The sequence below is a fragment of the Papilio machaon genome, chromosome 1, assembly GCF_912999745.1.
Source record: "Papilio machaon chromosome 1, ilPapMach1.1, whole genome shotgun sequence".
In the NCBI taxonomy this organism is placed as follows: Eukaryota; Metazoa; Arthropoda; class Insecta; order Lepidoptera; family Papilionidae; genus Papilio; species Papilio machaon.
The window spans coordinates 3,379,852-3,403,599 of record NC_059986.1 but is presented as its reverse complement, the minus strand read 5'-3'; the positions used below and the strand labels follow the sequence as shown (position 1 = coordinate 3,403,599).

Sequence of the window (23,748 nt, the reverse complement as noted above, 5' to 3'; positions counted from 1 at the left end):
TTTAAACCCGTTTTATGCATTTTTCCATGTAAAATTAGGAAGATATTGGATATCTAATGATTCCACTTTTCATATTTCACGTTAAGCAAGATTCTATAATCTGATGGATTTTTTTAAATTATTTCCTAAACTTTCATATGCGCTAGATGAATATATTAGAAGTACAATACAAATAGACATATGGATTTAAAAAAATATGCATTTACAAGACCTCGTATATTTTCGAAAAGATGCACTTTATAAAATATAAAATATATACATACATATTTTACATCTTTATAAAATATGCATAATCAAAAAATTATAGCTTATGTTATTACCAAAAAATATTACGAACCAAACGCACAAGACATTAACATTTTTATTTCATACTTAGCCCGCTACTTGGTCAATGTGGAGTTTAAAAAAATCTTCCAGTAAAAGTCCTGTCAAAATTGGTACATTGATTACCTGAAACAAACTCAGATTTTTGGACTGACAGGGACCTAGAAAGAAAATAATTTTAAAGATTGTATTTTCGTTCATGACATATGATATTTTTTTATATGACATAAACACTCCAAATTTATTAATTATAAAAAAAAATTGTATCAAATAAGTATTTAATGTAATTTTATGGTGACACATTATACAAAAGTAACTTTGCATTGTTCTGTTAATTTGTTTGTAATGTTTATATAACATTTACTCTGTGTCTGGTATTGTTAAGAAGGGCCTTGTTTTGTATGAGATAATAACATTAAGTCATATTTATAGCAAGGTATTATGATATACTGTTTATATTGAAGTCTTTGTTAAGCTCCTACATTAGAAGTTTTACTTTGAGCATTTGACATTTCTTACAAATCTTGTCTAATATGGTCAGTATTTTGTGCTAAAATAATTTAAGAATAAAAAATACACATTGTATATGTTTTGCTCATCAAATGATTAACTGTTTTAGTATCATAGCTTTGAGTATCAATTCCAATTATATGATAAAGATTTATGGTTCTTAATTTTTTGATTGAAAATTAGCATCAGTAGAAGCCTAACCTTAGATTATAAAGCTCTTATTAATTACAATATTTATATACATGCTACATTTACATTTATTAATTTATAAAATCATTTTTAATTGTTTCAGAATATAGTTGGTAATAAAACCACAGTGTTAGATTTTGAACAATACATTCAGGAGAATAAAACCTTATTGCTCAATGATCCTCTCAGGGATATACTCTTATATCCTAGTGATGATGTTTCTGTAAGTTCCTTTAACTATATTTGCCATTTACTTTTGACCTATGTACCTTTCATTTAATTATATATTTTCTATTATATAGACATTTACATCTTCTATTAATACAAAAATAAGTTTATTTTACATATTAAAGTTTTAATTTTTTTTTATATACCAACAAATTGCAAAATATGTATGTGAAAATATTAGTTACATTATGTAATTTGTTGTACAATGAGTACATAGAGAGTATTTTGTATATGTATAGAGTGTAGTTCTGCCAAGACGATGGAGAACGGTAACAACAGCTGTGCCGGATGTGAGGACAGCAGCAACATGTCCTCTACTGACACGGCAGGCACTCCTCAGCTATGCCTCAAGTTGGAACCTCATACACTATAAATACAACAGCTACTCAGGAACATGTCTCAACTTGCCAAGGTTAGTACATATATTGATATTGTGGACTCTATGTTGTTAGCAAACAATTGTTAACTGTTCTGTTTTAGATTATGTAAATTTTGATATTTACTGTGTTTGAAAATATTTTAAACTAGCTATCGCCCGCATCTCCATCCGCGCGGAATTGAAAAAAAAAACGTAATAAATAACCTATGTGTTCTTCCAGACTATGTTCTACATCTGTGCCAAATTTCATCAAGATCCGCTTAGCCGTTCAGGAGATACCTTTAAACAAACATCCATCCATCCAAACATTCTCATCTAGATTACAAGATATCAGATGCTAACTTACTTAAGCATTACCATTGTTAAAAAATTTAAAATCACAGTAACATTTTGTACTTATTTACTTACAATTTTAACCATATATTAGAAATATTTCTTATTAAATATACTGTTTTTCAAAATTAACGTAAAAATATCCGAGGTTCAATTTCATTAAAAGTAGAGGAGTTATTAAATAAGTAATCTCGTTCGTATTTCAATCTACGCGACGGGCGGAGGGATCATTACCTCGGTATACGTTTTTACTTAACTTATAACTGTACCACAAATGATTTCTCTTCGAGCTACCGACTTAGCTTGAGTTCCGACCTCTAAATAAATGCATTTGTCGCTAATGGTCAGTAAATATTGTAGAGAAAGTTTCAAAGACTTATGCATTAGAATAAATATTGAGTCTCATTTACGTAAATGTGTTTGAAGACTTCCGGTCGAAATTAGTCGACTTATCAGTTTTGTAGGACTCTTTATCTGATGGTACACAATGTCATGCCTATTTCATTCGTACTTGTCATAACGATGACGTCATAAAGCTAACATTATTTAAATTACCGCTTTTAGCGTAAAGAGATACACATTCGTTTGATAAGTTGAACTACAAGCATTACAATAAAACGGTTATGGAATATAAAATATTGCGAAGTACAGAAGCCGTGACCTCGAGATACAAACTCTATTAGATTTCATTGAAGTCAGGTCGTAATTTGCGCAATACAGTATATGATGGCCGAAAATTATGCACACTGACCACCTGGATATCCGCCGGGTTTTGTACAGAGGAACTTTAAAGATTCTCCGAAAGAGAATTTCATAGGATTGTATACTCAATCAAAGGTCTAATCATGTATTTACACTGCCAAAAGACTTGTATACAAAAAAAAATAACAATTTGTTTTTTCCTACATGTTTTGGCAGTTGAAATTTACGGTATGAATGTTAACAGACCCTTCAAATCCTTTCGACTTTGCTAACATTACCTTTATTATTTGCAAATACACATAACGTAACAAAAATACATGTGTACCCAATCCGTAAATACTCGTTCCATTGTTACAAATTATATGGTTTACGCTCCATTCTATTATACATCACTGATATACACAAAAGAATGCTACAAAAGCGTTAACTCTCCACATATCAGCTCATTTGCTTATTAGCGAAACAATTAACATAGAGCACGGCCATGATAGGATTTTTTTTAAATTTGTAATGTTTCCTCGACCGTTATCAAACTGCGTATTGTTGTTTCCTGTAACACGAAATGTTATTCATTTGTAATGAGCAAATATGTTCGTAATCGTGACGTATTATTTTGTCCTGGGGCTTCCCATTGTCTTACAATGCATCGTATAGCTTAAACTAATGCAATTTTGTTGTCATAAACATAACACGTGTATATATAAATGAATATAACATTACGTAGATATAACTAGCCGATGAAAAATATTTTTTTGTTATAAAATTACAAAGTATTCAACGAATAACAAGGATGTTAAAGCCATAACAACCTTTAAGTTCTATTAGACGGATTTTCTGCAAGCATAGACGGGTGAGCAAATGTTATAGCAGGATTCTTACAAATTAACTGTAATATCAATGGCTGCTTATCAAAAGAATTATCTACAAATGTTTTTTACCTTGCATTTTATTTTACATCTTTCATTTATTTACGAACTTCAAGGTTTTAAAAATGCTTAATCAATTTATACAAATTTATCCTTTTTATACGATAAATATAGCATAAAATTCTGATAGTAAAATTAAGTAATAAAAAAAATAATTTTAATTCTTCCCGAACAGACTCGTAGACAATAAATTGACCGAGGAAGTGTATGATATAGATGCAGAAAATGAAAGTGATAATGAAGCTCAAGCAGCCAAAGTGGATATTGGAACCAAAGAAGGGTATCTACTTAAAGGACCCGAAATTGGCTCAGACAGAATATTTAGTAATCTTGCCTCGAAATCGTTCAAGAAACGGTATTGCTCAATGGTCAGAGAAGCGGACGGAGCTTACATACTCGAAGTATACAAAGATGATAAGAAAACTGACACCAAACTTACCATCGTTATGGACTTTTGTTCCGATGTTGTTAGAGTAAGTTAGACTTTTGTTTGTTTTCATTGCAATTTGACTCGATTTTAAACATCGACTTTTATTTGTAGAACACGAAACGTGGACGATATTGTTTCGAATTACGTATGGCCGCAAATAAAGGTTACACTTTTGCAACGGAAAATGAAGAGGAAATGAACGAATGGATAAACGCTTTCAAGGCTGCGTTAAAAAAGAATAGTCAGGAAAGTCAAACAGAAGAAATATTAGACAAAGGTATGACGGTACTTTGTTTTTCAGCATCGACACAAGTGACGGCGTGACATAAGATCGTGACGAATAATTACGTTTAATTATAGATTATCACTATCATACAGTGTTAATGTACCAATACAAAATACCTTAGTTAATAATAATCGTATTGTTCTAGAAAAAAATACTTTAATGTTTTTCGATTCGAACTTTATACAGGATGAAGGATTCACAGCTTTGAAATGTATATAAAGGTTATATATGATCAGAATTTATAAACACAACTTCATGGAGTTGTAATGAATACCTATTTTAGTTTTTTTATACGAAACAGACAATCGTATAAATCTATCATTAGACAGTACAAGGTCAAGCTCGCGTATGTTGAAAATAACAATATTTCGTTAATATTGTCTGCGATCGGAGATATGAATTGTAAAATTAATTGGACGTTTTCTGGGTCATTGTTAATAAGAATAAATTAAATGTTATCTTACTTTTAAAGGTGAAAATATCGAGTTTTGAGATGTCTGCAAATAATATAAAAATAACCTTTTTAGATGCGGATATATCTCTAACTGCGGAACCTCCTCCTCCTACTTACGGAACCCTGAAGGGGCTGGAACAAAGTATGAACCCGCTCCTGATGAGGTACTCGAGGGAAACTGACATGTCTATAGCGGCGGCGAGGAACGAATGTCGATCAAACATCTTCTATCTACCTTTTAAACGGACACCATCTCCTGAACCACAATTAGAACCATTTAAGTACGAGTATTTCTTATAATCTCTTTATAATACGTTAGTTAAACGTGAAAAGTAATTCTAACAATGACTAACATAACTATAAACTACAGCTGTTCTTAAAATTTTCAGAGAACACTTTGGTCAAAGAATTTTGCTTAAATGTGAGAGTTTAAAGTTTCGCCTCCAAGCTCCGATAGATGGTGACAAGGAGCTACTGTGCCAAGTGGAGCCATACTACACGCACCTCGCGCTGTACGACGCGAGGAGCGGCTGCAAGCTCACCGAAGACTTCCACTTCGACCTCAACCACCCAGCTGTGGCTGATCTACTCAAAGATACCGAGTGCACCAAGTCACTAGTCGAGAACTTCAGTTATGACGTCAAGTTAGATGTCAGACAAATACCTGAAGACTGGTTCAAGTCGAAGAAACAGGTATCAATGTCTTATAGAACTTGTTCCAATTAAGTGTGACGTTTTTATGCTAGAAGTTTGCAAAAGGGAACGGTTTACCTTAACCATAGTAACGGTTTAAGATTAGTAGCCATTTGTAATAAATAAGTATTACCCAAGAAAAGAAATATCAGAATATGTGGATAAAAATGTATGGATGAAATGATTTTTACCGCTTTTGATTTTCAGGTGGTTTTATCAGTGAATAATCCTCATCCAGAATTGTTCCTGGTTGTGAAAATAGACAAAATCCTTCAAGGCCATGTGAGCCAAGTTCTAGAGCCGTACCTGAAGGCGACCAAAGACCCTCGACTTGGTCTTAAAGTTCATAAGACCGTACAAGCGTATGCAAATCGCGTTGGAAACTATAGAATGCCTTTTGCTTGGGCTGCTAAACCTTTATTCAGGTAAAGTTTTTAATTGTACATATCCACAGCATTAATATGTCCAGAAAATAATGTTACTATCTCTGTTACTTCAAAGAGTATCACAAAGATGGTACAGTCGACCGTGAATAAGAAACTACTATAAGCGAGTAAATAATCACGATCCCTTGGGTTTTAGCTTATTCTGGTTTGACTGTACTTCTCAGTAATATTAATAATTTTCTCTATTTATTTTGCAGACTCTACAGTAATGATTTGGATACGACGCCAGAATTTCCCGCCATATATCGACAGGAACCTAATAAAATGTCAGATGAAGATTTACTTAAAATCCTATCGGATTATAGAAAGCCTGAGAAATTGTCTAAACTGACAGTGGTACCCGGCTGGCTAAGTATCACTATACAACATAGCAATGAACCTATACCAAGTAAGTGACATACTACATTTTATTGTGTAATCCTTCCTAAAAATAAAATTGTTCCACAGCCATAATAATTCGTCATAAGTCGGTCTCTAAAGTTGCCTTTAATATCAATTTGTATGAGATATCTATATTTAAGGAGTGCCATTGACGTATCATACATAAATTAAAAAAATGGTTACTGTGATAAAACTATAAAAGATAGATATATGCTATCCCGGACTTTTATTTAGCACATTTGAAGAGCTAAATTCTTCCATACATCATTTTTATGTAGGTCCTATAGTGTAGCCTATGTAAGCGATGAAAGCAAAATTGTCCCTAATTTTCGCAACGCATTTTGAAGCTTAACTCAAAATCTACTAGTTTTCTAGTTATTTAAAATGGGACCCATCTGCAAATACTACCTTTCGATTAAAATATTTTTTATCAAAATCGAAGCACAAGGGGCGGAGATTCGCGGTAACACACATTAAAAAAATACAGTCGAATTGATAACCTCCTTCTTTTTGAAGTCTGCTAATAATAAAACAGCCTTAATTTATCTTTTTTTGTATCTAACAATATCATGATCTTAATAACCATACAAATAAACCATTTTCTCCTTAGATTGTATGACAAGTTCATACGCAGCATTGAAACCTTTCCCATTACCGCCTGCATTGCCGCTCACGTTAGAACTAGCGACGCTGAACTTGGAACCGGAGCAGCCGTATGCAGCGTACATACATCATTTATACGTACGACCATTGTATCTCATATTCGAGTCACAGAAAGTGTTCGCACGTGCGAGGAATATTGCTTGTTCCATTGAAATCAGAGATAATGATACGGGAGATAATAAACCTTTGCAGGTTAGTTATGATTTTTATAATAATTTGGTATGTTTTTTATTTTTAATTAAGAATCTGGTTAGGATATAAGCTAATTTCATTTCAATATATCCAGTTCCGTTTTCCGTATTAAAAGTAGCAATTTTTTAACCTTGCAATTTTATTCTCCGGTTTGTAGTTAGATTTGTGCTGAATTAGTTTTTGTAACCGCCTATTTGTACGTATAATTAATTTCAGGTGATCTACGGTCGTACGGGAATGATATCACAATATCGCTGCTCCGTACTCCACCACAACGCGAACCCGAGCTGGTGTGATGAAGCCAAGATACGGCTGCCCGCCACCATCACCAACAAGCATCATCTTCTTTTTACATTCCATCATATTTCTTGTGATCTTACAAAGAAAAATGATACTAATGTTGAAACATGTATCGGGTAAGTTCTAGACTATAAGATTTTTTTTTAATTCGGCAAAATAGCGAGGCGATCTTAAATGCATATGTGTTGTCTACCTTTAATCAACGGAGAAGGGGACGCGTAGAAAGAGGATATTTGCCCTTGCAATGCGTCCCCTCTTCTGCCAAATCCACTTCCGCTTCCCATAATTTCCTTATAAGAAAAGGGTGGGAAGGGAAAGAGGACTCAAATTAGGTATCCAGTAAAACACTCAGTCTTCTGTGTGGTCTTGATATTTCACCGTTCCATCCCGCCCATTTGTGCACCCAACAAATGTTGTTGTGGGATCTACCATCTGTTAAAAACACAAAATATGAATAGTAAATGTTACTAATATTTTTTACTGTTATGTTTTCACAAATAGACGTATTTAAATTTTAGGTATGCTTGGGTACCTTTGATAAAGAATGACAAATTAATTGAAGAGATAATAAATCTACCAATAGCGACACATCTGCCGTCTGGTTATCTCTCTATCCAGCCTCTTGGACTTGGAAAAGGGGTAAGTAATTGCACTTGTACTTATCCTCCAATTTTTGATGTGAAACATCTATAGGATCACTTGTACACTGAATCGTTTGCGTGGCGACGCTTGCCGTGGCGACGGGTCGCCAAGCTATACTGAGGTATACATTATTATTATTATCATTATTTTATCTTTATTTTATCATTATTGTTATTATTATTCATTTATTATCTTATTATTTATATAATACATTTTATAAAAAAAAATTAACAAAATATATTATATAAAATCATTATTGTCATTATTATCATTATCATTATTATTTATTTAATTATAATATTTAATATTTAATGCATATTACTTGTACACACACGATGTTTCACATCTGGCAGGCGTCCCATGACGGCTCACAAGTTTTTTATTTTAATAATAGCATACTAAAAGCAATCTATACTTACAGAACACAGGACCCGAAGTTGTGTGGGTTGAAGGTGAGAAACAACTGTTTAGGTGCCAACTGGTGCTGGACTCTACAGTGGTGACGAGAGACATGCACCTTCACAACTTGTTCACACATGCAGAGAGGTTGATAAAGAGCAACTCTCCCCCCACCTCCCCCTCACCACCCCCCTGGAATGACGTCACCAACGCACTCAAATCTGCGCACGCTATCAAACTTAGCTCTCTCATTGCATTCTTACCAACAATCTTCAATCAACTGTTCGAACTCATGGTAAGATTTTTTTTTTATTTTTATTTTATTTATAATTTTGAATGTCATAATTGTACTTTCATTTATTTATGTTTATTAACAGACAGTGGAAAAAGGCTACTCCCATGATATGGGCTATCAGATTGTGAAATTAATTGTTCAATTCGTCCACATGATTCATGACTATGGAAGGAAAGACTTACTTGACAGCTATGTGAAGGTATTTCAACAATCTTACTAGTATTATAAATGCGAATGTTTAGAGAGTTTAGAGAGCGTCGATGGCTCAGGAGTTAAGCACTTGTCTTGCACTCTGCAAGTCCTGAGTTCGAATCCCGCCATGTACCAATGTGTTTTTTGAGTTTCGATTTACATATTTATCCTACGTTTTTACGGTGAAGGAAAACATCGTGATGCAACCTGCACATATCTGAGAACAAATTCAAAGATATGTGTAAAGTCATCCAACACGCACTGGGCCAGCGTGGTAACGTGGTGACGTATATGCTGATGATGATGATGAATGTTTAGATGGATGGATGTTTGTTTGAAGGTATCTCCAGAGTGACTCAACGGATCTTAATTAAATTTGGCACAGATGTACAAAATAGTCTAGAAGAACACATAGACTACTTATTATTATTATTTTTTAATTCCGCGCAGACGAAGTCGTGGTCTACAGCTAGTATTTAATAATGCTTAAAGTTGTCACTTTGATAATATTATTGTTTTTTTTTTCAGTATGTGTTTAACTGTGTTGAATTTAAATTGCACACAGTGTTAACTGCGCCTCTTCACATGTTTATAGATCCAAATCAACAAGATTTTTTGCTTGGTCAAAAATTTATGCAGTATTCAAACTTTTTCTTTGATATTATTATAAAGAGCATGGCGCAATATCTTATAAATACTGGAAGAATAAAGGTAATCTATATTAATTGTAAAGAGGATTTATTTGATTGTTTGTTTAAACCAATTTGATTTTTTTTACTGTTGGGAAGCTACTGTATCTTCGGATGATATAGGAATATTTTACTTGATTTTTTTACAGACAAGAGTCAAAAAAAATATGTATTTTTCATGCATTTTTTATATCCTGCTCGAAGGACCATAATATTAATTTGCAGTTTTTTTTTGTAATTAATTAATGTATAACTTTATTATGACTATTTTACAATATTTTTTTTAACTTTTTTTCTTGAAAAACAATCAATTTAAATTAATTTAAAATTTTCAGATGTCACGTCATGAAAGATTCCACGCGGATTTGTTAGAAAATATTGACAAACTGGTAACAGTTGTTGAACCTTCATATATTTTACAACAACCGATACAAACCCATATATTTAACAAAAATCTCGCTTTATTTCTAAAGGTAAAAAATAATTTTTAAAGAGACATAGTACAATAGTTTTCTAATCTCATCTGAGTTATTTTTTTTTTTTTCAATATATTCTTGTTTCAGTCTTGTCTTTCGTTCATGGATCGTGGTTTTGTTTTCCGGCAAATAAAGAAATATCTAGACAAATTTAAATCATGCGATCCAAAGGCGTTGTTCGATTTTAAATTTACATTCTTACAAACGATTTGTTCGCACGAACATTTTGTACCATTTAATTTGCCGCTGCAAGCTAACAAACTATTCAAAGATAGTGACGAAGGTTAGTTGGATGTTTTTTTTTTATTTCAAATAAATAAATTTTCCGTATTGTAAAAATTACTTTAATTTTCCACAGATCCAGCTAAATTGAAGCTCACTGATGAGTTTATTATGAGGCATTTCCTTGCTGGGATCCTTTTAAAGCAGGTAATTATTTCATTCGAATCTTGCACGCGAAATATAAAGGTTAGGGTGGGTCAAAAAAATCAACTATTTTTTTTTTTACAATTAATACGGAAAAATGGGTTACTAGGCACCTTAAAAAAATTCTCACCAAATATGAACTCTTAATTTTAATAGGAAGATCCTCCGCATCGCAGTTTTTCATTTTTTTCTCAGTCCAATAGAAAAAAATTCATTCCTCATCATTAATTGGTCGTACAGAAAATTTTTTTTAAGAATTTTGTAGGAAATTTAATGCTCTACAAAAAAGATATCTTATGTTTTTTCCGTAAACCTCACCATTTCACTAATATTGAAGATTTAAGATTGATTATTTTAAGTCAAATGTCACTTTTGTTTATGAATTTTATAACTCGACAAGAAATGGCTATTATTGAATGCGCAATAGAAATTTTTGTAGCAAATTAACTGCTCTATAAAAATGGTATCATATGTTTTGGCGATTAAATTAAGCGTTCAAAAGATATTCATCATCAAACTTTCATGTATACCGATTTTAAGAGTTTTTGATCAAATAATCGAAAAATTTCAATTTAATCTATCAGTTTTGAGAAAATTTCATTTTTTGTCTTTAATGTAAGTATTATTTGAATTTTGTTTTCAAAATTTTTATTCAATAATTCCAAACTTTTTATTTTTCATCATTAGAAATCACGATCATGTTGTTTTTTTATAACGTCTTCAAAACGTCTTAAAAAATTTTTCCACTACAGCTGTATATTGTCCTTGGGAAAATTTCTTCTGTAGAGAATTTTTGTTTTGTATTCTATTTACTCTGTTTCCCTTGTGAACTAGCGCCACCTACATTTTTCTTTATAGTTATATTGTTTTTATTTGTTTACATTTTCTACAGCATTTCTAGTGTTTCCACAAGTTATGATCTCTTAAACTCTTAAAATCGGTATACATGAAAGTTTGATCATGAATATCTTTTGAACGCTTAATTTAATCGCCAAAACATATGATACCATTTTTATAGAGCAGTTAATTTGCTACAAAAATTTCTATTCCGCATTCAATAATAGCCATTTCTTGTCGAGTTATAAAATTCATAAACAAAAGTGACATTTGACTTAAAATAATCAATCTTAAATCTTCAATATTAGTGAAATGGTGAGGTTTACGGAAAAAACATAAGATATCTTTTTTGTAGAGCATTAAATTTCCTACAAAATTCTTAAAAAAAATTTTCTGTACGACCAATTAATGATGAGGAATGAATTTTTTTCTATAGGACTGAGAAAAAAATGAAAAACTGCGATGCGGAGGATCTTCCTATTAAAATTAAGAGTTCATATTTGGTGAGAATTTTTTTAAGGTGCCTAGTAACCCATTTTTCCGTATTAATTGTTAAAAAAAAAATAGTTGATTTTTTTGACCCACCCTAATAAAGGTATTTTGTATTAACTCGTGACAAAGTCGACAAATGAGCGACAATGAGGCGAATTTAGATGAATCCATCTAAATTCGCCGAAATAGCGAAGCGACCGCTGTCCTTAGAAATCCGCAATTCCAAATACGCTGCTTACCTTTAATCGACGGAGGAGTGGTTATTTTCCCTTTTTATGTATCCTCCGTCAAATCCCTCCCATCCTTATAAGAAAAGGGTGGGAAGGGAAATAGTACTAAAATTAGGCATCTGGAAGCTTACTCATCAGACTGTACGTGGAATTGCTTCCACTTGACGCCTGTCTTCTGATTGGTCGTGGTATTTCACTGAGCATTGCTGGTGTCTACCACTGTTAACTGGAACATCAATATGTACTTATAGTACTTAATTTGTGTTACTTCTTTAGATAGAGCAGTCGTTGCGCGAGGCTCCACAGAAGCGGCGCAGTGCGCTGGGCGTGCTGCGCGCGCTGCTCACCAAGCACGAGCACGACGACCGCTACCGCACCCGACAGGCGCGCGCCCGCCTCGCGCAGCTCTACGCACCCTGGCTCACTATAGTACTCGGTACGTGGTCCACTTTAAAATGAACTCACACACATGTTGTATGAAAATCTTACATTCCTACATTTAATGTGTTTCTTTTTAAATTAATATTTGAATATTTAATGTACATGTATTTTATCTGTAATTGAACTTTATTAAATAAAATAATTTCACACAGATAATGCTCATCGATTGGTGACAAAATCACTGGCTAGTCCGGTAATAGAGAATGGTGATGATAAAGTTGATGGGGACGCTACCGCTACCTCGATATTAAATAGCACGCAGAAAGATGTCACCTCAGCCAACAGTACGCCGAGAAGAAACAGATTGACGTTGCATTTTGATCACACACCTATTAGAAATTCAACACATTTCAAGGAACCACCAAATATGCAGCCAAGTAATATGTACGGAAAAGGTATTTTGATAGAATGTTCCATTTTTTTCTTTATTAATTTTATTTGTTTGGGCTATCATAATGAAAGTATATTGCTTTTTAAAATTTTATTTTAAGGGATAATTACTTCTTTAACTAAGATCCAATTTCCACTGACACATAAACAAACGGGCTACCCACTTAGTGGAAATAGGCACTAAATGTTGGTGATTTGTGGTGTTTATTACGTAATGGGTACACAATGGTTTTGTTTTGTAGATAACACAAATAACATATCGCAAAGTTCTCTCGAGTCTGTATCAACAATGTCCGGCGGAGATTCCTTACCAAGGAATACGAAACTGGATTTCACCGATATTGGTGATCAAGTTAACCGGTAATTGTCATTCATTCATTCAACTGAATTGTCGACAAACTTTTTGTACGTGGGACTATGTTTGTTGTAGCTATTTTTTTAGACTAATTCATAGGTTTATTCGTATAGAGGTTCATTTAGACAAGCCGGAATCGTACGAACAACGCAGGTCTGAAGCGATTACCTCGCGTTATTCGTACGATTCCGGCTTATGTCTAAACGAGTCCTAAGGATTTTTTTTTTTTAGTATACTAGCACACATCATTACAGACTCTTTTTAAAAATGCGTAAGAATTATCGAAATAAAAAAAAAACATCATATAAAAAAGACATCGTCGATTGGTCATTCACTTATTAAAAGTAATTTTTATAGAATTAACCAACAAACAAAACATTCCTGTAATATTCGATTAAGAGAAAGTTCAAGAAGTTTGTCGCCATTTTGTACTAACAATGGGTTGTGCAAGTCATTTATGTTGAGTGTTGTCTGTCTAGATTCGGAGTGATGTCCCCTGAAGAGGTGCGCGATGTTCTCTTGTGTTTTCTATTTGTTCTCAAATATTTGGACGAAGATAGACTCATAGAGTGGTGGAGGACTCACACACAAGCGCAGCAGCAATCTTTCTTTAATGTTTTAGAGTAAGTTACATTGTTATTGTGGGGTAAATTGCTGAAAAAACTCGCAAAAATTTTGCCAAAACACAAGTATCGATTTTAGTATATTAGTATAATTTTTTAATAAGTCTTTTTTTATTTCAGAATATGCGCTGAACAATTTCAATATGTTGGTAAGAAGAAAATTTTATCAGAATTAAAAATACCGACCCCTGATTGTAATGGAAAACCGAAACCAATGAAAGCTAGAACTTTGCCGGCAAGAATGAGTCCTCCTGATTTCTCTAAAGAACCTCCTATTATAGTTGAGAAGAATAACACAGTTAATAGAGAGAATCTCGTCACCACCACTGTAACCACAGGTAATTTTAATTGGCACTTGGATTATTTAACTAAAACCTACTAGCTTTTAAGATAAATACTATTTCTATGTGTTATTTGAGACTAAGTTCTATATTTACCTACCAAATTTCATCGAGATCCGTTAGTAAATTTCGATCCATCTAAAAATTCGCACTTATATAAGCAACCACAACGGCATCTTAAACATTATTACATTTTTTCAGTTATATTTTGAAAATTGTAAGGTTCAGTAAAGTGATAATGTATAACTTGAATAGCTTGTATTTCTAGGTATTATTGTGTATTTAATATTACTACATATTCCAGAATTGGAAGCGATGTCAGAGCACGCGGTGTTGACGGCAGGTAGTTTGGCTACAGAGGTGGGTCTGGTGATCATTGACCGCGCCTGTCTCTTCATGAAGCAGGTTGGGGTGGCGGAGGGCGCGGCCGCAAAGCCCTATCTGAAGCTACTGCAGTTGCCACAAAGTGAAACTCTGTACAAACATCTCTTTGCCGCATTGAGAGCTTATATTAATCAGTTCTCTGAGACACTGTTTGAAGGTAAAATTTACTTATTAAGTAATATTTTTTTCTAATTTTTGATGTGTGAAATTTATCTTATATTCAACACTAGGTGGCAGCACATTATGCGCGGGTGTGGTGAGCAGTGTGGTGCGACTGTGCGGCGCACGCGCAGCCTGGTTGCGGCGCGAGGCTGCTGCCACCCTCTACCTGCTCATGCGCGCCAACTTCCAGCACGGGGCAGGTGGAAACCTCACCAGGGTACATCTGCAGGTCTGTATTATAACAAGTAATTGATAATACACAGTTCAATTATGTAAAAAAACGTTACTGTGACAATATATATTTGGCTAACAGGTGATAATAGCCGTGTCAAAATTACTGGACACAACGACTGCGCTCAATTGCAAGCGATTCCAGGAATCTCTTTCCGTCATCAATTGCTTTGCGACTGGTGATAAAGCTATGAAAGGCACTGGTGAGTAATTTTATAGTTTTTTTATAATTTTATTTTCACAGTTGTGTGTATTTATAATTATTTTGTATAGGATTGTCAAGTGAAGTGGCTGAACTGATGCGGCGCGTACGCACAGTAGTGGGCGCTCGTGTGCGCCTGGCGGGTGTTGGAGGTGCAGCTGGCTCAGGTATTTATATATTTACTTAACTGTTCTATAAATTCTATTCTTTTTTCTTGCGCATATTTTTTTTTGTTTGTATTTTGTAAAGCTTTCAATTGCAAATGTCAAAGTTAATACACTCAAATAACAATTGAGCCCCAAAGGTCCAATGGCAAACCATTGGCTGAGAATTACCGTTACCATGACAACCATCGATCTTTGCTTTTTGTCCTTTTCTCGCATAACTTTTTTTTTTTTTTCAATTCATCCCCTTAGATTAATGGTGTGAAAATATTTAGTCTAATGCGTGTCGTAAATAAGGGGTTTTTTGTTACAAAAATAATTATTCCAAAATATCCTGCGTTATAAAGAAGTGTGTTTACGATTTATTATATTAGTACATATCTTTAATATGGACTAAAGTTAGTTTAAAAATTTTAGATTCATTGAATCTTAGTTTAGTATTTGAGAATAGAGCCTTTGTGAGCTGTTATAATTATTTAGTTGAATTAAATTACATTTGAAAATGTAATATTTGTTGTATGGTATGTGAGGTGGTGGCAGCGTGCAGCTGGCGGAGCTGCAGCATGCGCTGGCGGCGTCCTGTCGCGCCACACCACGACTGAGACATGCCTGGCTGGCAACACTCGCAGATCATAACGCGAGAAACAACGACCACGATGAGGTTACTATATTTATAACATCACACCACCCAAAATGCGTTTTTTTTTCATTCTTAAATACTTATTACAAAACTATACCTATATTTTCTATAATATTTTATCGAACTCTATTTAACTAAAATCTCGTTAACTAGTCGACTTCCCGCGCAATGCTCTCATTTTTTCCACTATCTTTTTCCACAGTTAAAAAAGGCAAAGGTTCTCAGTGGTATGCCACCTCTATGTCCGAATATTTAATCTATGTCCACCAAAGAGTTTGGATACGTAATTCTACACTTAACAGTGACGTCAAACAAGTACTCAAATGTATGTGTACATTTGAGTACTTGACGACAACAAAGTACATTACTATCAGCCTGTGTCAGGACATAGACTTTCCTCAAAGCATTCCATATTCTGAGATCCTCCGTTTTTCGCATTCAGCGACTTCTTTTCGTATAAAATATGCTAGATGTAAAAAAAACGACTGTATTGCTGTCACATTCTAAAAGAAAAGAACATGGATTTATTAGGCACGATAACGCTTCAGAAGTGTGATAGGACTATGCCAATTGTATACTTGTAATCTCTGGCTACCTTAATGATTGAACATAATTATTTTTTCATCTAGGCTATGTGTTGTCATCTCCACATCGCCGCACTCATAGCGGAGTATCTCAAACAACGAGGTACACAGAGCTGGGGCGCGGATGTCTTCGCTGATATATCTATGAACATACCACGAGACGAGACCGGACTTAAGATAGACGAAGGTCAGTAAAACACAACTCGATACTTGTACACTTTATTTTTTTTGGAAATAATCTTAACTGCCACATACAGTCGTTTAATGTTCAATAACAGTTCAGAGAACAACCTTAGTAAGACTGAATATGGTTATAAATCACTTATCAAATTAATAACTCTAATTACACTTATAATCCATCTTTATTTATGTCTGTAGAGACTAACTTGCAATCTTCTTTGTAGTCATAAGACAAAACTTGTTGCGTCAAATGTTTGAACGTTTCCAAAGAGCAGAATGGTTCGCACCCCACTACTTCTATCAGACGAGGTTCCGCCGAGTCATCGTCCCAGTAATATATCTAAGAAAATGTCGACGAATTAAAAAAATATTAGAAAATACGTAGCTATGTCTTACATGAGTATTATTTTTAACATAAAAAAAATCTTATCGCTTAATGTTAACATAACTTAAGTGGTAGATTATGAATTATCTTAAAAATAATTACGTCATCCATTGACAAAAAGATCTAATAAAAACTTTTTAATCTCTTCGGAATAAATATTGAAATCCTATATCATCAAAAACATGAGTACAGCTAGTTTCAATATTTTCAATTCCCATCGTATTGCGTCCCGATATACTTTAAAATTGTCTTCTACTCGGTTATGTTCCGAGGCGCCAAGATGTTTGATAATTTTATATAGTTCATACCTTAAAACCGTATCGTTTCGCGATCGAATCGATAGCTTTATGGTCCTTGGAGGGCAATTTCTCGTGTAGCTCTATGATGAGTGCGGCGCCGGGGTCGGGCGGGCGCGGGGGCGGGGCCACGCACGCAGCCAGCAGCGCCGCCACCGACACCGGTGTACCGATACGAACAACTAAACTGCGGCTGGGTATCCCACTTTGTAGAGATTCTTTTATTATCTCGTGAAGTAATGCTCCTGAGGACAAATACTACAAGTTCATTGCGATAAACGGATTCACTACTCTTGTTTTTTTTTTTTTTTAAGATAAAAATTCGGTAGTCGCTAAAGTTTGTATTATTTAAGTGTTTAACGAATCCTAAGCTATCTAATGTAGACTTAAGATAAATAGAGTCGGTTAAAAAATTATACATACTTATATAGTATACCGATCTCCGATGTAAAAAAAATCAATCTTGTCTAGCGTACAACATAGTTTTATTAGTTTTTTTTTTAATCAATATATCGTAGAATGTTCAACCTTGACATTAGGATTTCAAAAAAACTAAATATAAGAGGAAAATTGCAACATCTAACCAGTTCTTAGTCTGATTTAAATTTTAAATATGAATTTAAAAAAATCGTTGTCTATTAGTCTTGTTGTATTATACAGGAAAAACGTTAATAAAATATTATTACAAATACTCACCGCCGCTCAATTTCTTCAATAGGTTGTTGTGAAACATCATCATAAATTCAAGTCTTGCTACATCCATTAACTTTCTTTTAACATGTTTAGCCCACTTTGGATTTGCGACTTTTATATCATCCTTTAAATACAAAAACATAAGAATGTTGAATCAATAAACAACTTTTTTAAACATAGAAACGATGAATGCAACATAAATGTACGTCAATTGACTTAAAAATAAATGTAGGAAAAATCAAAAGAGTTTTCCTACGATCGCGTTCAATAACGTCAAAAAATATTTATAGTAGCTTACTTGTATTGTGAAAAGATTATTAAGGTAAAAAGCTTCTCTCGGCGTGCTGAAGTTAGTATTAGTGAGCGTTGCGATCTTGTGAAAGAAGTCGCGGTATGGCGCTAAAAGTCCTTCCTCTGTGAAAGCCTGTAGTATTCTCTCCTTCTCCTGGTTATAGCGCGGACAGTTCTCTTCGTATAATAACTGAAATTATTAAATTGTATGTGCTTTTTTCATTTAATAAAACTTTCGTTAATGTGTGTATATTACAATTTTATTGTATTTATAAACACACTATATTCTACTGATTAACCGGGGACTCTGGTTTATTAGCCGTGAATTTCTGAAACCATTATCCCTGTTTAAAAATAATTACAGGGATGAAGATATGTTTTATATAGAAACTATGGCCTCAGAAACCATCGGTTATTTTTTTATTTGCTTCCCACTTTGGATCGAATATCGAACTACGTCTACATATGAGCTATATAATTCAGCATCTATGTATGTTACTATAACCGGTTTTCGACCTGCACAGTGAACGACAATGGCATTGCAACGAAGTTGGGTAGGAAATAAACGTCTTAAACTGTAAATAATACACAGTGCAGTAACAAACGACGAACAGTTTTACCACTCTATACGTACGTAGTCAGTATCTCTTGGTGGGTATGAATAAGGCACAGGTTGCCATTGCATAGTGTCGTTCCACACCTGCTCTGCGGGAGGCGGCCACAGGCCCGCAGATATCAGCAGCGCGCTTACTTTGCTTAGATCAGTGTCCGACGTTATCACGACATGTTTACCTGAGAATTTATAATCGAAAATATTATATAGATGCTTACTTTTATAGACTGTGGCACGTGTTTTGTGTGAGATTTTTTTAATAATTTTCTAAATACGTAAGTATCTTCTGAACATGCTTACCATCTTCGTAATAAGGTCCCAAGAATTCATTATATCTTTTTCTAAGTAATGCGCCCATTTCGAACGTTGCCATTTTGCCTTCCTGAAAATTAACACATTCCATTATAACAAGTAGTTATTAATTTAAAAAGCAAAAAACTTATTAATGTTATGTACTCAAGGGGCGGTATGGCATTGCGACAAATCCCCTTTAATAACTAAAAAAAAAATGTTATGTACTCGGTTTGTTATCAATCACTGATTGTGTTTAATACATTCAATAGACAATTCATTGAAAACATCGTATGATCGTTGGATGTTGAAACATAGACTAAATCGTATTTAGTAGGTCAACGAACTGGAAATAAAGTCTCTATTTTTATTTTTGGAACGAAGTTCCTTATCGCGCGTTGTGAAAGGGGGCTAGACGGAAAAAATTCTTACGAAAAGTTGTCACGACACTTTTTGCTATCGTAAGTATGTTAACGACGAATGAGCGCTACTTCACCATGGCAACGACGTGACAATGTTCTTCTTGTGAAGACTTAAGATTTTTATTCATAGAATAAACATTGGTTCCTTCACTAATTAATTGAAAGGAACTTCGTTCCATCCGGGTGTCCCTGACACCTCTCAAGTTTTTATTTTTTATTTTCGAATTTTATCTGTTCCATTCTCCCTCTATGATGTATCATAAACCCAAATATTTTTTTTGCTCATTAATTTTTTCCAAGGATTTTGATTGCTACTTCTTATCAATTATCCTTATTATAGTTTATTTTAGTTTTACTACTTTTTTTTACGAAATGATACTCTGTCTAATGTTCTGTGTGCAGCGGGCAATAAATCATTATTAGGCGCGGACGGCAATCTGCGTGTACGACACCTCGTTCCTGTTTAGATCGACCTTCGGCTTGCGTCTCCCTCCCGACGTCAGGAAGCTAATCTTTCGGTTGATACCAGTCGTTTGCACGAATTATTGCTATGAATGTGTTGTCTCACGTGATGTACGATATCTTTTAAATGGTGACAGGACCGTATTTACCGTTGGTTTCTGAGACCAACATCTCTGTATAAAACATGTCGTCATCCCTGTCATTATCTTTGACAAAACAAAGTCTTAGTTATTCTGGTCTCAGAAACCTGCAGTAAATCACCTTTCATTCCTTTTGATTTTTACGTATTATACAAAAATTTCCTATCTAATGTTTCACCGTATCAATGTAATGGATGTTCTGTTAAATAGATAAAAAAAACATTATCAGTAATATATGCTACGATAATCTTTGGATAGTCGGGATATTGGATGCGATGATCCTTTAAAATCCATTCGATCGTATATTTGAAAAAAAATACTATCGCTAAAAATAGCTCTGGATAATCTTACTTCTTACTAATATTATAAACTAGCTTTTACCCGCGACTCCGTGCGCGCGGAATAAAAAATAGAAAACGGGGTAAAAATTATCCTATGTCCGTTTCAGACAAATTTTCAGTCAAATCGATTCAGCCGTTATTGAGTTATAAATAGTGTAACTAACACGACTTTCTTTTATATATATAGATAGATGCGAATGTTTGAATGGATGGATGGATGTTTATTTGAAAGTATCTACGGAACGGCTCAATGGAACACAACATATAGGCTACTAATAAAGCTTTTTTTTAATTGCGCGCGACAGTTAGTTGACAATAAATATTAAACAATTGTTTAAACAAAGTCTATTCTTCAATTAGTAATTTGCTATTAATTTGGAAATTGTTTAATTTAATCAGATTCTAAAAATATGTTATTTGTTACGGTAAACATGTTGTATGTTGTTATAAATAGAGGAACTACGGTGGCGGCCTCTTTTGTTAGAAACAAATCTCGTTCGATTCCCACGCGATAACGTGCATCGGTTTTGTACAAACAGAATGTCAATACTTCAATACAAATTTATTGTTTGCAATCTCTTTGACCATTCCAATTTATTTTTCTATTTCTTTCGTATAGTAAATAGTCAATGTATACATAATAATTCTTCCTATTTAAGTATAATCTTTTATTATCATATTAAATTGCGTCTTTATGATCGCAGAAGGTTTTATAAATATTTATCTAGTTGCGTCTCTAATGGAGTATTTTACAAAAATCATAACTTGACTAGTATTTTTAATTATTTAATAAACAAAATTATGTATCTTTATTGAATGATAACGATAATTTAATTAAATAAAATTATGGTTATTAATTTTTTTTTCAGCTAATATTAACTGTTTAAGCTGTGTAACAATCAATTAAAAAACTAAAGGTCCCAATTACGTCTAGCATACTATACCATATAAAGTTATAAACTTACATTAGTCAATGCGCCGGCGCCGTAAGGTGCGAACACATGTTCGGGTGGGGGGGCGCCTAGCATCGCCAACTCGCGTTCGCTTGGGGTACGCTCGCCATGCGACATTAGCTGCACGTAAAAACACATAACTACTTTATTTATTACCTTTGAATTACTTTATTTAGTAATTAATAAAACCTATCTCACCGGGGGATAGTGTAGTTCCCCAACAGTGATATTTCAAATCAGTTCAGTAGTTTCGAAGTCTATTAATTTCAAACAAACTTGCCTCTTTATGATATTAGTAAAATAATTTTAGTATGGATCAGGATTGCAAGAGATTTTTTTCTCTTGTCTGCAAAGCACTCTAGCTAAGAGAAGAACTCTTTACTTTCTAAAACGCTACACTACACAATGTTTGCTGAAAATCAAAATTATGTTTAATTGTAACTTGTATTTACTCACCACATGGACTTGTCGTAGAACTGTGACTTCGACTGTTGTATCTTTCATTAGAATCACAGCAACGAGGGCTGTTGGAAATTGTAAATATTAAAAAAAATAGTAATGCTGTGTCATTTTTTTTTTTTTAAATATAAATGTTCAGCAGTCGACTGATAAAGGCTGACCACATTGGTTTACAAATAATCTGATTTCTTTCGGAAAATGGGCGTTAGTTAACTAATGGGTATTTTACTCACCGGCGATGAGTGAGACGCCCACCAACACGCCGAGGCAGCAGCACGTGCGCTCAATGCGGCTACCTTGCACCTCCTCCGCCGCGTTGGTCGGCTCCTCCTCGCGACCGCCCTCTTTCCTAAACATCGTACACACCTATAACCATCTAGTCATACGCACCTATCGAATGCATTTTTTAACCTCTCCGTTCCTATATATGGCCTACCTAGTCCAAATCATGTCTCCTGACGTACTCCTCAAACGAACACTTCTAGTATCCCTCTGGGGTAGAGGGATACTAACTTACTTAATACTTTTTGCAACAACCGCAACGGACAAGTACTATATGTGTCTTCCGCCGTAGTCCTCAAATGAAACTGATGTGAGCGCTCGTTAAACGCTTTTGATTAAAAATCATTTTAAATAAGACATTCCCGTTGTGCGATGTCTCAATATTTGAAATGACCGAATGTTTCATTTAGAATAGATACAAAGAAGATGGCCATTGATTGGGTCAAAGGCAATCAAAGAGCTTTTGTTTTTCGTTAGTGAAGTTTTTCTATATTGTACTGGGTAATTTTCTTACTTACCTTAAGATGATGATACATCGCTTTATGTTAACTCAACCTTATGTATTACTTTGTTAAATAACGAATAAATAACAGATTTTATATTCGTAATATGTAAACGGTTGAATGAGTAAATAAACTCAACTACTAATTGCCCTTCTGATCGCAATGTCATTAATCGCTTCAGAACTAGTCAAGTGAATTGAAACGTACACGTGCCTACAGACTTTATCATTCCGGTTGACGTTAATCAGTAGACAGAGAGACACCGCTGAACGAATTTATGTCAAACACAACTCACATTTTCCTCCGACGAGTCGGCAGCTCTACATCGTAGGTCGGACGTAATACGGCTTTGAATTTAATTATGAAAGTATATATCAATTGATAACTACGTTCGAAACATTTAGACAACACTGGCACTAGAGTTCGTGGTTCTGTTTGTGGGGTGTTCCTTTGGATGTGAGGCAGGAAGCGCTCGAGGCGGCCCACTGCGTCCCACTGAGCGGCGCGGGTCGCGGGATGCCCGTCGTATTCACGGTCGCTGCGACCTGCCGTCGCGTCAGATGATTGACTTTGACCAATCGATTGTGGCCGGCTATCTTAGCACGGTGCACGTTCGCACGACAATGCGAACCAGTCAGTTCAGGCTCCCTCGTAACGCCCTTGCTGACGTCACATTCAATGGACGGCTCGGATTTTTCATTACGGCTCGTGAACCCGGCAGAACAATCGTCGTTTACGTCATTCTGTTGTGATACAGTTCGTTTCATTCGGATCACATAATGCTATTCGACCAACTCTTTGGACTT

The 23,748-nt window shown here is 34.3% G+C and overlaps 2 protein-coding genes across 2 annotated transcripts in view; one reads left to right on the top strand and one right to left on the bottom strand.

Annotated features, from left to right (window-relative positions):
- The window catches only part of LOC106714196 (dedicator of cytokinesis protein 9), a 34,705-nt gene that overhangs the window by 254 nt on the left and 10,703 nt on the right, over positions 1–23,748 (top strand). Inside the window, exons 2-29 of the mRNA XM_014507166.2 lie at positions 1,127–1,246; positions 1,491–1,663; positions 3,767–4,064; positions 4,133–4,298; positions 4,835–5,042; positions 5,151–5,454; positions 5,662–5,879; positions 6,098–6,288; positions 6,892–7,136; positions 7,353–7,552; positions 7,955–8,075; positions 8,500–8,772; positions 8,855–8,971; positions 9,493–9,675; positions 9,989–10,126; positions 10,217–10,412; positions 10,488–10,558; positions 12,391–12,550; positions 12,708–12,950; positions 13,188–13,305; positions 13,780–13,923; positions 14,044–14,261; positions 14,569–14,805; positions 14,879–15,039; positions 15,124–15,244; positions 15,315–15,410; positions 15,938–16,068; positions 16,677–16,818. Of these exons, the coding sequence (XP_014362652.2) occupies positions 1,127–1,246; positions 1,491–1,663; positions 3,767–4,064; positions 4,133–4,298; positions 4,835–5,042; positions 5,151–5,454; positions 5,662–5,879; positions 6,098–6,288; positions 6,892–7,136; positions 7,353–7,552; positions 7,955–8,075; positions 8,500–8,772; positions 8,855–8,971; positions 9,493–9,675; positions 9,989–10,126; positions 10,217–10,412; positions 10,488–10,558; positions 12,391–12,550; positions 12,708–12,950; positions 13,188–13,305; positions 13,780–13,923; positions 14,044–14,261; positions 14,569–14,805; positions 14,879–15,039; positions 15,124–15,244; positions 15,315–15,410; positions 15,938–16,068; positions 16,677–16,818 (4,993 nt within the window). The remainder of the gene's footprint in view (positions 1–1,126; positions 1,247–1,490; positions 1,664–3,766; positions 4,065–4,132; positions 4,299–4,834; positions 5,043–5,150; positions 5,455–5,661; positions 5,880–6,097; positions 6,289–6,891; positions 7,137–7,352; positions 7,553–7,954; positions 8,076–8,499; positions 8,773–8,854; positions 8,972–9,492; positions 9,676–9,988; positions 10,127–10,216; positions 10,413–10,487; positions 10,559–12,390; positions 12,551–12,707; positions 12,951–13,187; positions 13,306–13,779; positions 13,924–14,043; positions 14,262–14,568; positions 14,806–14,878; positions 15,040–15,123; positions 15,245–15,314; positions 15,411–15,937; positions 16,069–16,676; positions 16,819–23,748) is intronic.
- LOC123721181 (venom acid phosphatase Acph-1-like) lies at positions 16,882–23,608 on the bottom strand. Its single transcript, XM_045678986.1, has 10 exons — positions 23,238–23,608; positions 22,391–22,506; positions 22,155–22,222; positions 21,711–21,818; positions 19,390–19,471; positions 19,111–19,268; positions 18,484–18,666; positions 18,189–18,309; positions 17,505–17,737; positions 16,882–17,151 (listed from the first exon to the last, which is right to left on the bottom strand). Coding segments are annotated over exons 1-10 (1,242 nt in total). The 5' UTR covers positions 23,240–23,608; the 3' UTR covers positions 16,882–16,980.

Excerpts from the sequence above, each read along its gene's own strand:
- LOC123721181 (XM_045678986.1), bottom strand. Across the intron at positions 19,269-19,389 it reads GGGACCTTATTACGAAGATG|GTAAACATGTCGTGATAACG; the intron begins GTAAGCATGTTC and ends ATAAATTCTCAG. Across the intron at positions 18,667-19,110 it reads CACCAAGAGATACTGACTAC|TTATTATACGAAGAGAACTG; the intron begins GTACGTATAGAG and ends TAATAATTTCAG.